Here is a 13577-nt window from a genome sequence, read left to right on the forward strand (position 1 = left end):
GCAGCCGAGGCAGGGCGACAGCGGTCACTGCCCGCAAAAAGATGCAGCCAGCGGAAAGACAACAAACCGTGCGGAAAACCCCGAGAGGCTCCTCGCAGGCTCCAGCGTCTCCCGCTCACTCCCACATCCACACCGGCAGGACGGTGGAGAGCAGTTCCTCCATCTGGCCTCAACTTTGCATTTCTGAGCTCCATTAGCAAAGCGGAGCCGAGCTAAGTTTCTCAGAGGTCATGGCGCAATAACCCCGTTTTTCCGGGAGTTACTCCCCATCTCTTCCTCCCGCCCCCGACCCAAGCCCAGGCAACTCCTTGCACTCCCGTTACTCACAATTTGTTGCAGTTAATCCCAGATGCCATAAAGTGAAGAAGAGCAGCAGAGTGAAGCCCCCGAGGGCTCGGGAATCCATCTTCAGCCCCGGAGGGGGAAGCCAGCCGCCCGCCTGTCTCCCCTGGTCCCGGTCTCCGAGCGCCTCTCAGCCTCTGTGCGCTCGCTCTGCCTCCGCTCATTTACTCCATACAGCATCCAAGCACTCCGGGTGAAGGGAAGCCGGGGCCGGCCGGGGGACTCTTCGCAGCCCTTGGAGGAGCCGCTCCGGACGCCGGCGGCAGTGCCCGAGCCGAGCCCGCTGCCCCGACTGCCGCCGCGGCGATTCACCTTGCGAGCAGCGGCTGGGTGGGAAGCACCAGCCGCTCGCTGGGCACCTCCTTATAGGCGAGAGCCGCGCTGCACTCCACCTCCTCCCAGCCCCCTGGAAGTTGCTCCTCCTCGCCTTCCAGGGAGGATCCTTACTGCAATCTTTACGCGTTGTTGATAAGCATCAGAGTCACGGAGTAAATCAGATGCCTAGAGAAAAAAAAAAATTAAAGTCTTCCTTTTCTCTTTTTTTTTCCCCTTTAGGTAGCACTGTAGCTGGAACATTTTAAAGATCCCCGGCTCAGATGTTTGTTTGCTTATGAATACATATGTTATATACACATACATAAAATATACATTATATCCTGGCATGTACAGAGCCGACGAGTCCCAGCCCCGCTGCCGAGGCTCAGCCTCACGTCCAGGGAGGGGGATGAGCCTCGGGCGGGACTGATGCTCTATCCGCTCTTCTGTCAAGCCTGGTCCAGAGCTTCCCTGGCTGGCCCTCCTCGAAGGCGATCAGAGGGGGACCCAGGGCTTCCAAAAGAGACACGGGGAGCTCTCGTTAGCGCCCCCGGCCTCAAGAGGAACGCGGCCGCCGAGACAGCGGACCCGGACCCGCACCCATGGTCTGTGCTCCCCTCCCGGCTGGCGAGGGTGATGCTTGCAAAAATCAGATTTCCTGACTGATTGATTGCCCGACTGCTCAGCAGCTGAACGGGCCGGGATTATCTTCCCGAGGGGTGTAGAGGAGACTAGAGCAGAACATGCATCCTGCCCTCCCCTGGCAGGGTGCGCTCGGCGGCCGGAGCGCTCGGAGCCGGGCCCGCTCCGCAGCCGCACGGAGGGGAAGGCACACCTGAGCCCAGGGCCTCGGCTTAATCACTGCCGTGCTCTAACCTTGCTGCTTTGCTGCGGCGTCACCCCACATCAATAGAGTGCTGCATCAAAGTCAGGCCAAAATTGCATTAGCGATTCCGCCGTAATCTGCAAGGAGAGTGTGTTTGGGTCGTCTTTGGGGGTGGGGAGGGGGAAGCCGCTAGTGCTCGAAAGCCGCTGGTGCTCAGCTATAATCCCTCACAGTGGCAAGGAATAATCAGAAGAAATAGACTGTTCTCCAAAGCCATCCCGACCTGCCAACGGAGAGAAGAAGTTTAAATTGCTGGCGTGCTGTAAACCTCATTTTAAAAAGCAAGGAGGGTGGAGAAAAGACATTGTGCTCAGCTATTAGGCACTAACTACACCAGAGAGGTGTCAGGAGGACATCTTTCTTATCTTTAAAGGGGTAGCCAGCTTGGAAAGCAGAAGTCCCCATTTAAAAATTTACTTAATTATTTTAGTTTCTGTTGTTACAAGTGACACAAGTGACACAAGGTTAAACAGGAAGGATAGCTGCCTAGCACCAAGGCTTTCAGTCAAAGTCAACAAAGGATCTAGTCAGACAAAACTAAGACTTAGGAAGAACTTAAAAGCTTAATGAGCTCTACAAGTCTTTAATTTTTGACTTCAAACACATCTGAACACACCAAGGTTTCATCTTTGCTCATGCAAAGACCTGACCCAGTTGCTCTGCCCTTGTGTCTGAGCAGAATGAGATTTTGGAAATTAGGGGTGGCAGTCAGAACAAGGCTAAGTCATCTACATGAAGTGTAGGCTTTCCCTTACCCAGGTCCTGGTGGAGGTACTAAACTGATCACCCAGGAGAGCTCTGTGCAAGGGCACAGACACCCTGGTGTCTGAGCAGGCCCAATTTTGAAGGCAGCGAGCTCTGCTCATTTCCCTCAGTGGATGGGGTGAGAGACCTATTCCTGTTTTCTGATCCTAGTCAGAAACATCTGATCCTAGTCAGAAACATCTCATCTTCTCCATACCAATCATAATTGGTGACTGGCCCAGGAACTAAGTATTGCTGGAAAGGCCAGGAGGCTGGAGTACTAAGAAAATTATGCTATTAACTTGACTTTTTCAGGTGAGTGATCAAATTTTAGAAGTGCTATCAGTGCTTCCAGAGCTACCACTTGAGTAAAGCTAAGCAGTAGAATACATCACAAATCTTAAGCCAAAGTGGGGTTTTCTCTGGAGACACAAGTCTTTGACACACTCACAACCTTGCAGCTATGTATTCTGAAATTAGTGGCATTCAAAGAAGGAAATTAAAAATGGGGAGGGGTGTTTCATGCTTTCCTTTTAAAAAATAATTAAGAATTAAATTGACTGAGTTTAAAATATTTTCAGTGTCTCTTTAAACTCTCTGGCACATTGGTACACTTTTTAACTGACTCACAGAACTAATTAGTGGCTTGTTTATAGGAAAACAGATGTGGAAATGAATTATGCAGGCTAATTAAAAGCTATCAGTAAATATGAGCCCCATCCTACAATGCATCCCAGTGGTCACCAATATGGATCTGACTGCAGAATCTGGACCCCAGTTATAATATTGGTTTTCAAATCACCCTTGTGAGACACACCTCTTCCATAATCTCCTTTGTATCATTAATGCCAGACATTGCCTTAAGATTTGTGAATGTTTGGGTGCAGGAGCACTACAACTGAGAAGTTATGACCAGAGTGGAGGGCTATGCAGCTGTTTGTTGCAGGAAATTATGTAAATAATGTCATGTTTAAGGGCTTTTTGCCAGCAAGATTTTTATTAGAGTAAATTTATTAATTGCTATTAAAGATGTTCAGACAAAAACTGTGGCTCATCATCAATTACAGATCTGAGTACCCTGGATTTTGGGAAAACTCAGTTGTTTATTTAGTTTTAGAGTACCTGGACGTTATTCAAAATCACAGTGATGGCTGCCACTGAAGGTGTTTCAAATGTGGCTATGAGTGGAGGCTCTATTACACCTATAGTTATTAGTCCTCTCTAACTCACCAGTTTTTAACTCCTTTATAACACTTGCATTCACTGTGGCACATCTTCTTCTCCTCAATGAAAACAAAACTGACCTTAACAGTGAAGGCCCTGATTTCTTTCCTTTCTGTGTCTGCCTCTTCTTTGATAAATTTCATTTATACCCTTTTGCCAGTCCCTTGATGTTCACTCCCTATTTGTTAAACAAGTGGAACACACCAATACCTCCTCTTGTTCACGTGGCAGGAGGAGAAATATCCAAATGTCTGGCATGTGTTCAGAATCTGCAGTCACGGTGATCATAATTTTGGGGACAATGCCAATCATCATTAGTCATCTGGGGCTGTACTGGAATAGCTGTGTGAGTTCTTGGTGAGAAAACCTAACATGGGAAAAGAAATCAGGTCCTTACTCTGTGCACCCCAAAGGCAGCTGAGTGCCCCTGTTAATGCTGCCCAGGACACAGGCAGTGCATGACCTGCGTGATGGGAAGAGCAGGACCAGCAGCATTGCACCAATAGCTGGTCCCATCAGGGCCTTACTGGCTTTACAAGGCAAGCCACAAATTGCTGAAATTGAGCATTTAAGTTTTTTAGCCTCAGTGTCCTCAAGTCTATTCTACCAGTCTGGAGCCTTGCTATTTGAGCTGAAGGAACCATTTGTGGGAATTAATGAATAGGAAAGCAAAGGAAGGACATGGACACATAAGGAAGAGCAGGAAAAGCTGGCTACCACTAGGGAAGTTAGGGAATGTATTTTTGCGTTTTGAAGAAAAAAGCTTTTTTTATTTAAATGTTTATCTGAGGAGGTAAGTTTATCTGTGATCAGATAAACTTGTTTTCTTTCCTAGAGTCAGTAAACAGCATTAGTACTGCTACAACCCATGTTGAGTTTGCCACTAGAAGCAATAGCAGTTTAGCCCATGAATACAAACAATCCAGCTGTTTGGATAATTGCAGCTGGGAGCTTTATCTCTGACCCCAGACTGTACAGAATGAAAGAATAGCATTACATATATGAAAACTTATTTGTACGTGGCTTTGGGATCACATATTGCAGTTTCCTGTTGATAATAAGAATTTATCTGAAGAATATGTTTCCCATCAAAAAACCTAAAGGTCACATAAAAAAACCCCCTGAAGGTCATTTATTTCTTTTTGCCTTTGAGTATTCTCCTATAAATAGAAAGGACTCATTCATTAAAGAGAATATGTGGGAAGCTTTCATAAAACACACCGACCCTGACCAGGTGAGTGCAACAGCAGGCTGCTCATTATCCTTGGATAGATCCACAGCATACCTAAGTCCGGAGGATAGGAAAATGTAATGATCTGCTGGGATAATCTGATGGCCAGTAGCATTTTTGAAATGCATGCTGAGATTAGGTAAAAGAAATCAGATGTCAAGCTGTGCAGCGATTATTGGAAGACAAAGAACTGAAATCACCACTTCCTCCCCCTCACCTTCCCCCCCATTATTTTACCACTGTCTGCTGGTATTATTGCTTTCATTACATTATCTTGTCTGCCTATGAAGACACTTGTGTCAATCATGGCCAGATACAGCTACCGGTCTTAAAAGATCAATAACCTGAGTAAATAATAGTACAAATGACTATGGCTACAAATTACCTAGGGACTGAAATAGGCCTTATTCGGGACACACTCCTCCCTGGTGTGATTCCAGTGACATTGTGCTTTGCAGTGCTGGAAGGAGTCACAGAGGGCACAGCCATGGTCTGCTGTCTGTGCTGGCTCCCTACTAAACACAGTGGTCAGCTCTAGCTGGGCCAGTCACCATTGACTCCCTGAGCAATACTGCTTTTTTACTGAAATGCAGCAAAATCCTGGTGCAGTTATTGTCCCAGAGTCAGCTTTCCACCAGTGTCCAGTGAAGAGCTGGACTTCATGAGGTGTTGGCATAACTGCAAACCCCATTCCTGTGGTCTCATCAACCACCAATCAGCCCTGATGAGAGAACTCCTACACAAACGAACACAATTTTTCCCCCTTGTTCTGAAGCCATACAAATTAGAATGAAAAAACCCCTAAAAAATCCCTGGACAGTTAGGTGTCACAGGATGGATGTAGTCCTTGGAGTACAGCTGGCTAGCTAATGGGAACACAGTTAAGGAATAAGGTGTATAAGTCTCCTAGCTGAGGTCAAAGCCCAGCATCTGTCTCACAATACTTATAAACTTCAAGGCAAACAAGACCAAAGAAATTACAGAAGCTGGGGAAGCATTTAGCAAAAATCTGTGTTTGATAGGCACCCCAGTTCAGACTACAGAGTTGGAAGGGAGGAATGTTTTCTGTATGAATGCCTTTTTCCATACATAGAGAAGACAGCTTGTCACTCATTGGTGGCTATCAAGTCTCCATTTTGCAGAGATTCAGTCATTCAGTCATGGAATTATAGTGTCTGCCATGTCACCAATGTGAGTAATGACATATAATGAATAGACACTGGGAAAGATTTTCAGAAGCAATTAGCAATTCTGCATGAACAACCAAGGTATCCCTTAAGGGGAATTTTTTTTTTTCAGAATTATTTGGGCCTTTACCTGCTCAGTGCTGTGATCTGCCTGTTCAAGAAAAGACAGCTAAAAGGAGAGGCATCCAAAATCATTAGCCTCCATTGAACATTTGCACCTCAGTCTACCACTAATCCATAGCCTCATGCTCTAGGAGAGAAACAGTCACCTGGGCCTATATACATAACAAACAACTTTGAATGTCTCCATGATTTTACTGACAAAGTTTGCAAGGAATGAAAAAGAGAGCTAATTTCATCAAATAAATCATTTGTGACAAATGGCTCATCCAGTGCTTGCACTCAGAAAATTATTATTAGCAACAGCTGGGCTGGGTATGACAACCTATATTCAGACATTCTCTTTACTTTTCTGCCTGTCCTTCACTAATCTCTCATTGTGGATGGAGGTCAGAGAGGAGTGAAAAGAGGAAAGTTGTGTGGAAGCTAATGCAATCATTAGGTCATTTTTAACCTTGCTGCAATTATCATACAGAAGGAGTCAACTGAGAATAATGAAAGACAAGATGGTAATTTAGACTCCCTTGAAAAAGAGGAAGAAATGAATACACCTTGTCTCAAAAGCCATCAGGATTTCTAAATTCAATCCTGTGGGAATGAGCAGCTCCTGAGCACTCCTGTGTTGCTCCCTTCTCAGCATAGGCACAGCATATTCAGAATCTTGGGCCCATGTTTTTGCAGATACCTGCCTTTCTAAAGGCTGATGCTGTAATTTCTTTGATGCAGACATTAAAGGACATGGAACAGAAAATGAAATTAATAGAGGTTCTTTAGTCACAGTATCACTGACCTGCTTCTAGACAAACTACTTGCCGAGGGCTGAGCTGAAAGCTAATCTGGCCTAAACTATGAAAATTCCCATTTATTAATGTTGTGTATGTGTGCGTGTATATCTGTATATACACATGCATATATACACATATATTTGTACAAGTATGTACAGACACACAGAAATCTGTGTAAGACACAGAATCGAACAAGGCAAACTCACCCCTCACTAGGAGACCCATTTATTTCCTACCTACTGACTAAAAATGTTTATTTCCTCTAGGAAGTGAATGCATTTGCATCAAAACTAAACAGTTCCATGTAGACCTACCACTGTCTTTTCAAAGCAAAGTGATTTTAACTCACTGTGAGAGAGAGATGATTATACAGTAATGTGTAGGCCTGAGTCAGACACGCTCATCTTACTTCTGACTGCAGCCAGCTTGAGGTATAGGAAGCCTCTGCTTTCTGCCAGTCTGGATTGCAGATTGCACTGGAGATAATGAATCCCTCCTACTCGCTAAAGATCTGCTGACAACATGAGAATATTAACATATTGTAACTAACTGCAAGGGTGGGTATTCAGGGGTTTTCTAGTAATCAATGTTATTTTGTTTTAGTTATCACAAAAAGAATAAGTGATTTGAGCAACCACTATCAAAACTAAGCCATAATTAGGAGTCCTACTTATTTTTTTTTCTGACTCTCAGGGTCTGTTTTTTGCTTGTTATAAGGGCAGTTATATTGGATGGTGTTATAAATTCCAGGGTAAGGAAGAAAATCAAACTCACCACTGAGAATTTTTATGCTAGGGATTTAAACTAGAGCAAACAAGTCCCACCATGTTCCCATTAAGGAGGAGGAATCCCAGGAGGCCAAACTTCTGTGCACTTACGAGTTGTGTGTTGAATTAGTTGAGGTTCAGCCAGAAAATGTGCAAGATTTCAGATTTCACTGAGCCTGCATGAAGGGAACTTTCTTGGTTGTGTGCAGGGCTGAAGACCAAGGGGTGAAGTGCAGTAAACTGTGCCCTGGAGTTCAGCTAAACCCCTGACTTTAACCTGTCACCCACACAGTGTGAATATGAGCCAAGTTTGAGCTTGAGACTGGATTCAGACTCACTTCCAAGGGTTGCAGAGATGTATCCAGGGTCAAAAGGCAGGATGAAGCCACAGAAAGAGTGTGGCAAAGCTATCCCAGGTTCTCTTTGTTTTCTTAATTGGATTCATTGTCCCATATTATCTCTCCAGAGTGAAAATCAGTTTCATAACTGTAACAACTCAAGAGAATTATAACCATCAGTGGCAACAGCATACAACTCTAATCCTATCTGAATAGGCAGCAAAATACAGCAGAGACATTTGACTTTGTTTCTCCATCTTAGGGGTTAAGATGATCATTGCAGGCAGATCCAGGCAGCAGAGAATCTCAACAGTGACAGGAAGGTCACGAGCATGCAGCTGTGCTCTGTAAAAACCTTCAGCATTGTCTAATATGAAGAATCAAATGTGGAAATGAGGAGTATGTATTGACATCTACGTGTGTTAGTACCACTTATGTAATTGAATTTATTATAAGCAACTTAATTCCCAGAGGGCAATTATAACAGATGGATAAACAAGATGCAATATATTGTTCACTTTATGACAATGATCACATAATTCCATCTTCAATGCTTTTACTATTTGCATGAAACACTGATTAATAAAGCTTTGAAAGGCTGTCAGACAAAGATATATGAATGTGTGATATGAGTGAAATTACTCCCCAGTATAAAATCTAGGGAAGTCGTATCAGGGATGAACATGATCTATTCTGTCCACCAGGTTCTCCTTGACAAAGGCTGAGCAGTGACTACAACCAGCTATAATCATTATCCTCCACTTCAATTCTTTTTTAATCCACTTTTTTGTCCATTTACATCATGAGCCTTTGAGGAACAGCCACCTTCCTCCCTATCCATGTCAACACATGCTGTAGTTCTGACCCCACTGTGAAGGTTGCAGAATCACAGTATTACCATAGGTCAAGAATTACACAAACAATTAGCACTGCCAGCACAGCAGTGAGCAAAAGTCACAATATCAAAAAAGGAAATAATCACCAAGAGCTTAGAAGGATGAAGGGTTAATTCATTTACCACAAACCCATGTCACTGGAGATGCATTCTGTGGATTAACATTACTGATACATCCATTTTGTTAAGTGGATACAGTTGTCTGCTGACACTGCTTCACTTGAGATCATTGTATTATTGAGGTATCTCACAAAAACTGATACCAATTCCCATTAGGAATTTTAGCAAAACTACAACACAGCTTTTAAGATTTTAAGTATTTTGAAATTAAAGAATGGACCTTGTAACAATCATTTTGGTTCTGAATTAGAAAATGTGTTTTTTAATAATTGTTTTATTAGTTAGTTTCAGAAGAAAAAGGGATGCTTAAAGAAAGATCAGATACCTGGCTATACCTAGGTGAAATCTTTCTCGTTCTTTATCACCTCAAAGATGATTGAAATGAAAGGTCGAGGTCGAGGTTAAATCTGTGATTTTGAGGCGGTTACGTGATATCCCATGACTCTAATTTATGTTTCTTGTACCTAAGATTTCTTTTTTTTCTGAGAATTGTTTAATTCCCAAATCTGCTGAATATGCCCTATTGCCCTTGGGAATTGCTATTTTGAAAACTACTGCTTAAACTTTCTGGGTTGAGCATCCCCTAATGGAACCGTATGTAGCTCCACCTAATTTTAATGCTCACTTACATCAGCTGGATGTCATATGGTGCTAAAATGAAATGCAGTACCCAAATTCTATAGGCTTTATATAAGGTTTTATATAATTTTAAGCTACCTGGAGAAATTGGGAGTGTTTAGCTCCGGGAACTTTGTGTTACCTTGTCTTACACTGATACAAGGGAAGATAATATCAAATGAAGGGGACATGAAGCAAAATGAAGAGGGCATGGGGCAAATGGATTTATTTTTAAGTCTGTGCTAATCTTCACAGGGGGGTTTTTTGTTTGTTTGTTTTGAGTTTTTTTGGTTTGAGTTTTTTTTCTCTTTCATAAGCTCTTCCTAAAGTGTAGATGATATGTTATTTACTGGGAATAATCCTGTTAGGAGGATAGTGTTGTATGCATCCATCTCTCCATAAATCACATGCTGCAGGGACACCAACATTTGAAATCAAAGAGTGATATCTCGCTATCTAGCCCTAAAGAGAACTCCAATTTATTGCATTCCATAATCTGTATGTGTGATGTCAAATCATGAAGCATAAACTGTAAAGCAGAGGTGAGAAAGACCCTTAGAAAAATCAAAGTTTTGTCTTTTTGATAGCAAGAGATTTAGGGTGAGAGGGCATCATACAACATTCTCATTAAGCTCTCTACTCTTTGGTTTTCAGTCTGCTGAAAGACTAAACTACATGCTTTCTTTCTCTATCAAATACTTTTCTGAAGATAAACAGTTGTTTTAATGGAACAGGAGATTGCATAATCATTGTGAAGTCCTTGAGCTTTCTGCTGGCTGCAGATTTCTCTGTTCAAGTCCAGATGAGTTATACAATGTAAAAATGCATTTGGTAAGTTTTTCATTGACATTACCAGGAAGGTGTAGTGACTGTCGCTCTGGTGTCAGCGGGAGGTGCTGTCAAGAAGGGTAAGGAAAAAAAACCCTTAAAACCCCCTGCAGACAATCAAGAAGAAATCTTGTACTCTTGAGTAATTACAATTCTCAAGGAAAAAAATAGACTTGGATAACCTGGAGGCACCTTTATATTTTTCCTTTTGAAACCTTCCATCTCCCTGACATTACGCTTTGCTGTTCTGTCATTTCTGTCATTGTGTCATGCTGGGATAGTTCTTTTTTCAGAGGGGAGGGAATATATTTGGTCCAAACACCCCACTGTGCCAATATTTAAAACAAAGTCTTTGTTGAGACTTTTTAAAGAAGTCTTTTAATGAACAAACAGATATATTCTTTGTCTGTTGGAAGAGAAGCTGCAATTATCAGGGGAATTTAATTTCAAATGGCAAGTACATTTTTCATGTGGGTGGTGAGGTAGGAAGGCATCTCAGTGGTAGGTTACAGTCATGTTTGTTATGTACTTTGAATGTTACTTTTCTGCTTTCAGCATGGTGCTTTTTTTTTCTGAGGTGCACAGGAAGCCTGGAGCAGTAAAGAGCCTCCCTTCCATGCCATTTTCCCACTTGTAAAGAAATTATGACTGAAATTGCAGTTGTGAAGGTATGCAGTCACAGAAATTGCATCCCAGGGAGGGGTCATGTCTTTCTGAAAGTTATTGCTGTCCCTTTGTCTAGACAGAAAATGGCTGAACAACTCTCTTGAGTTACTCCATTCCTTCCGGTTCCTTCCTGTGTGGATAGTTTTCTCTGCTTTCTTTCTCATTCTCTTTCTTTTCACCACTCCATCCACATCCTTTTTCTTTTCAAAGGTAGTACATGGACTAGTCAGGCCATGTGCCATCAAATTATACTCTTCCTTATGACCTTTTTGGATCTCAAAACCATCAATGGTGTGGTTTGGTTTTGCTTTGTTTTGGTTTGTTGGTTTTGTTGGGTTTTCTTCACATTTGAAATTGATGTTGCCTTTAATTGCTTCTTCTTCCCTGAAAGTCCATTGTACTGTCTGCATTGTTTCTATCTCTGCTTGCTGACTCTTCCATTAGTGCTCCTCGAGGCTTAGAGAGCTCCAGTGAGAGCTCTGCTATCTTTAGCTTTGCTTCCTGTTCTCCAGTTTGGGAGAAACACTTTTATCCCACTAGCAGCAATTTCCCTATTCACTCTTTTTCATTGCTTTGCATGTTGCTCTGTTATTTCTATCTTTACAAACCTATCTGCACCTGTCACTGTCTGCCCTTGATTTAAAAAATGGAGGGCATACATATCTTGCTGTATGGAGGAAATGTTGCTGATATAAAGCTGGAGGGCTAAAGCCAATGGCTAAAATGCTCAAACTTTTCTATGCAAAATTTTCCTACAACCTCGTCTTCTTGATCTATGGCTGTTTTATGACAGTGAAGCAACCACAGATTAGATTCATCTGGCCTAGTGCTTCCATCTTTCATCTCTGTATGTGTTGAAATGTATTTGCTATTTGCTGTGCATATTTGCTATCGCTCCTCTGTATTTGATGAAGTGTTTTTGCCATCTTGCAGAGGCTCTTTGGGTGGGACTCAGCAGTGTCAGTACAGGCATAAAGTGTTATTTTAACCATTGTGGGGTTTCCTGTTTGGCCACCAGGAAAATCTCTCCAGAAGGGGGTGAGGCTGTCCCAGGGTGTGTGCTCCATGCAGACGGCTCATACTGCTGCAGGATGCTTTACCCTTCTGCAGCTGAGTATTAAATGGCTGTCACTGACAACACAGCACCTCTCATCTTATCTTGCTATCTTAAGCTTCCTCTGGCAGCTTCTCAGGAAGTCAGAGGAGTCACACTTGTGTGGAATCCAAAGGGACAGACAAATTGTAGCAAATGAGAGACAAACCCACACTACAGAGCAATATTTTCCTAGTGCTAATACCTCTGAGTGAAAATGCAGATTCAGGCATAGTAATGAAAGAGAAAAACAGAAAAAGGTAAAATAGAAGTAAAATAAAGTAAAACATTACATGTAGCCTTATCAGAAAGCCCTGTTAAACATAGCATTCATAGAGGTCAGACTGGACTACCAAATCCCTCTCTATGGCTTTTGTTAGCTTAACCCTCACCTTGAGAATTCTGTGCTCTGCAGATCTTCTGCATCATTTTCTACTGGAAACTTTTTTACCCCCCTTTTCTCTTAAATGTTTTTCCTGGATCTGTTTATAGTCTGTTTTGGAGCAGCATTGCTGTGTGCATTGAGACTGGCATACATTTGTTTATTACTACAGGGGCAAAATTATTTTCACAACACCTCTTTCAAAGATCTGAGACCCACTGTAATTCTACTGAATTAAACTCATTAGTATGAGGTGTTTGCCCATATTTATGTCATAAAAGAAAACCTTAAACATTATTGCTGGATAAATTAGAATGTGAAAAACATCTCATTTTTACCATATATTTCCTCCTTCCTTTATGGACTTCATATCCCACATGGAAAAGTCAAGACAGAAATTTCCACCTATTATTTCTTAAAAATAAACCACCAATAAAATTCTCTATAATTACAGGGGGTCTCTAAATGTTAGAGGTAATACTGAAACGTTGACAGGTGTCTAACTTCTACTGGTGAGGAATGAGCAATTTAGTTAGGATGAGATAATCGTGCATTTCCAGTGGAAAGCAACGCTCTCCATCCTGGATAAAAATGATTATTTTAATAAGGCTTGAAATCGTAGGCATGATACTGTGATAGTACATAGGATGAACCCATATGCAAAACCAAAAACCCTAAATGGAGCTTGAGCAGGGATTCTCTAATGGATTAGTTAAGAATATAACAATAGTCTGTTAGCCATGGAAATAAGATTTATGATTTTGCATAAAACAATTATTTGCAATCTGGGGAGAAAAAACTAAAAAAGCCCAAAGGCATTTTCTCCTCATGTCTTTCTCTGTCTTTTAAAAATATTTTGCTTTTTAATATTTAAAATGTCTTTTCACACTTTATTGGTTTTTTTTCTGTTATCAAGGATGATACACAACTCAATTCTACTACTACTTACAGGCTTCAGGATTTATTTCAGGCTATCATGTTAATACTGCAGGGGAGTCTATTTTTCTTAGGGTGCAGGCCGGGGTTGCTGGTGATG

The 13577-nt window shown here is 42.0% G+C and overlaps 1 protein-coding gene across 1 annotated transcript in view; it reads right to left on the reverse strand.

Moving 5' to 3' along the window:
* Positions 1-13577, reverse strand: part of CNTNAP5 (contactin associated protein family member 5) — a 410063-nt gene that overhangs the window by 270908 nt on the left and 125578 nt on the right. The window contains exon 2 of the mRNA XM_036386345.2: positions 328-843. Within this exon, the coding sequence (XP_036242238.1) occupies positions 328-406 (79 nt within the window). The 5' untranslated portion in view covers positions 407-843. The remainder of the gene's footprint in view (positions 1-327; positions 844-13577) is intronic.

Source organism: Molothrus ater, chromosome 7, assembly GCF_012460135.2.
Source record: "Molothrus ater isolate BHLD 08-10-18 breed brown headed cowbird chromosome 7, BPBGC_Mater_1.1, whole genome shotgun sequence".
Classification (NCBI taxonomy): Eukaryota; Metazoa; Chordata; class Aves; order Passeriformes; family Icteridae; genus Molothrus; species Molothrus ater.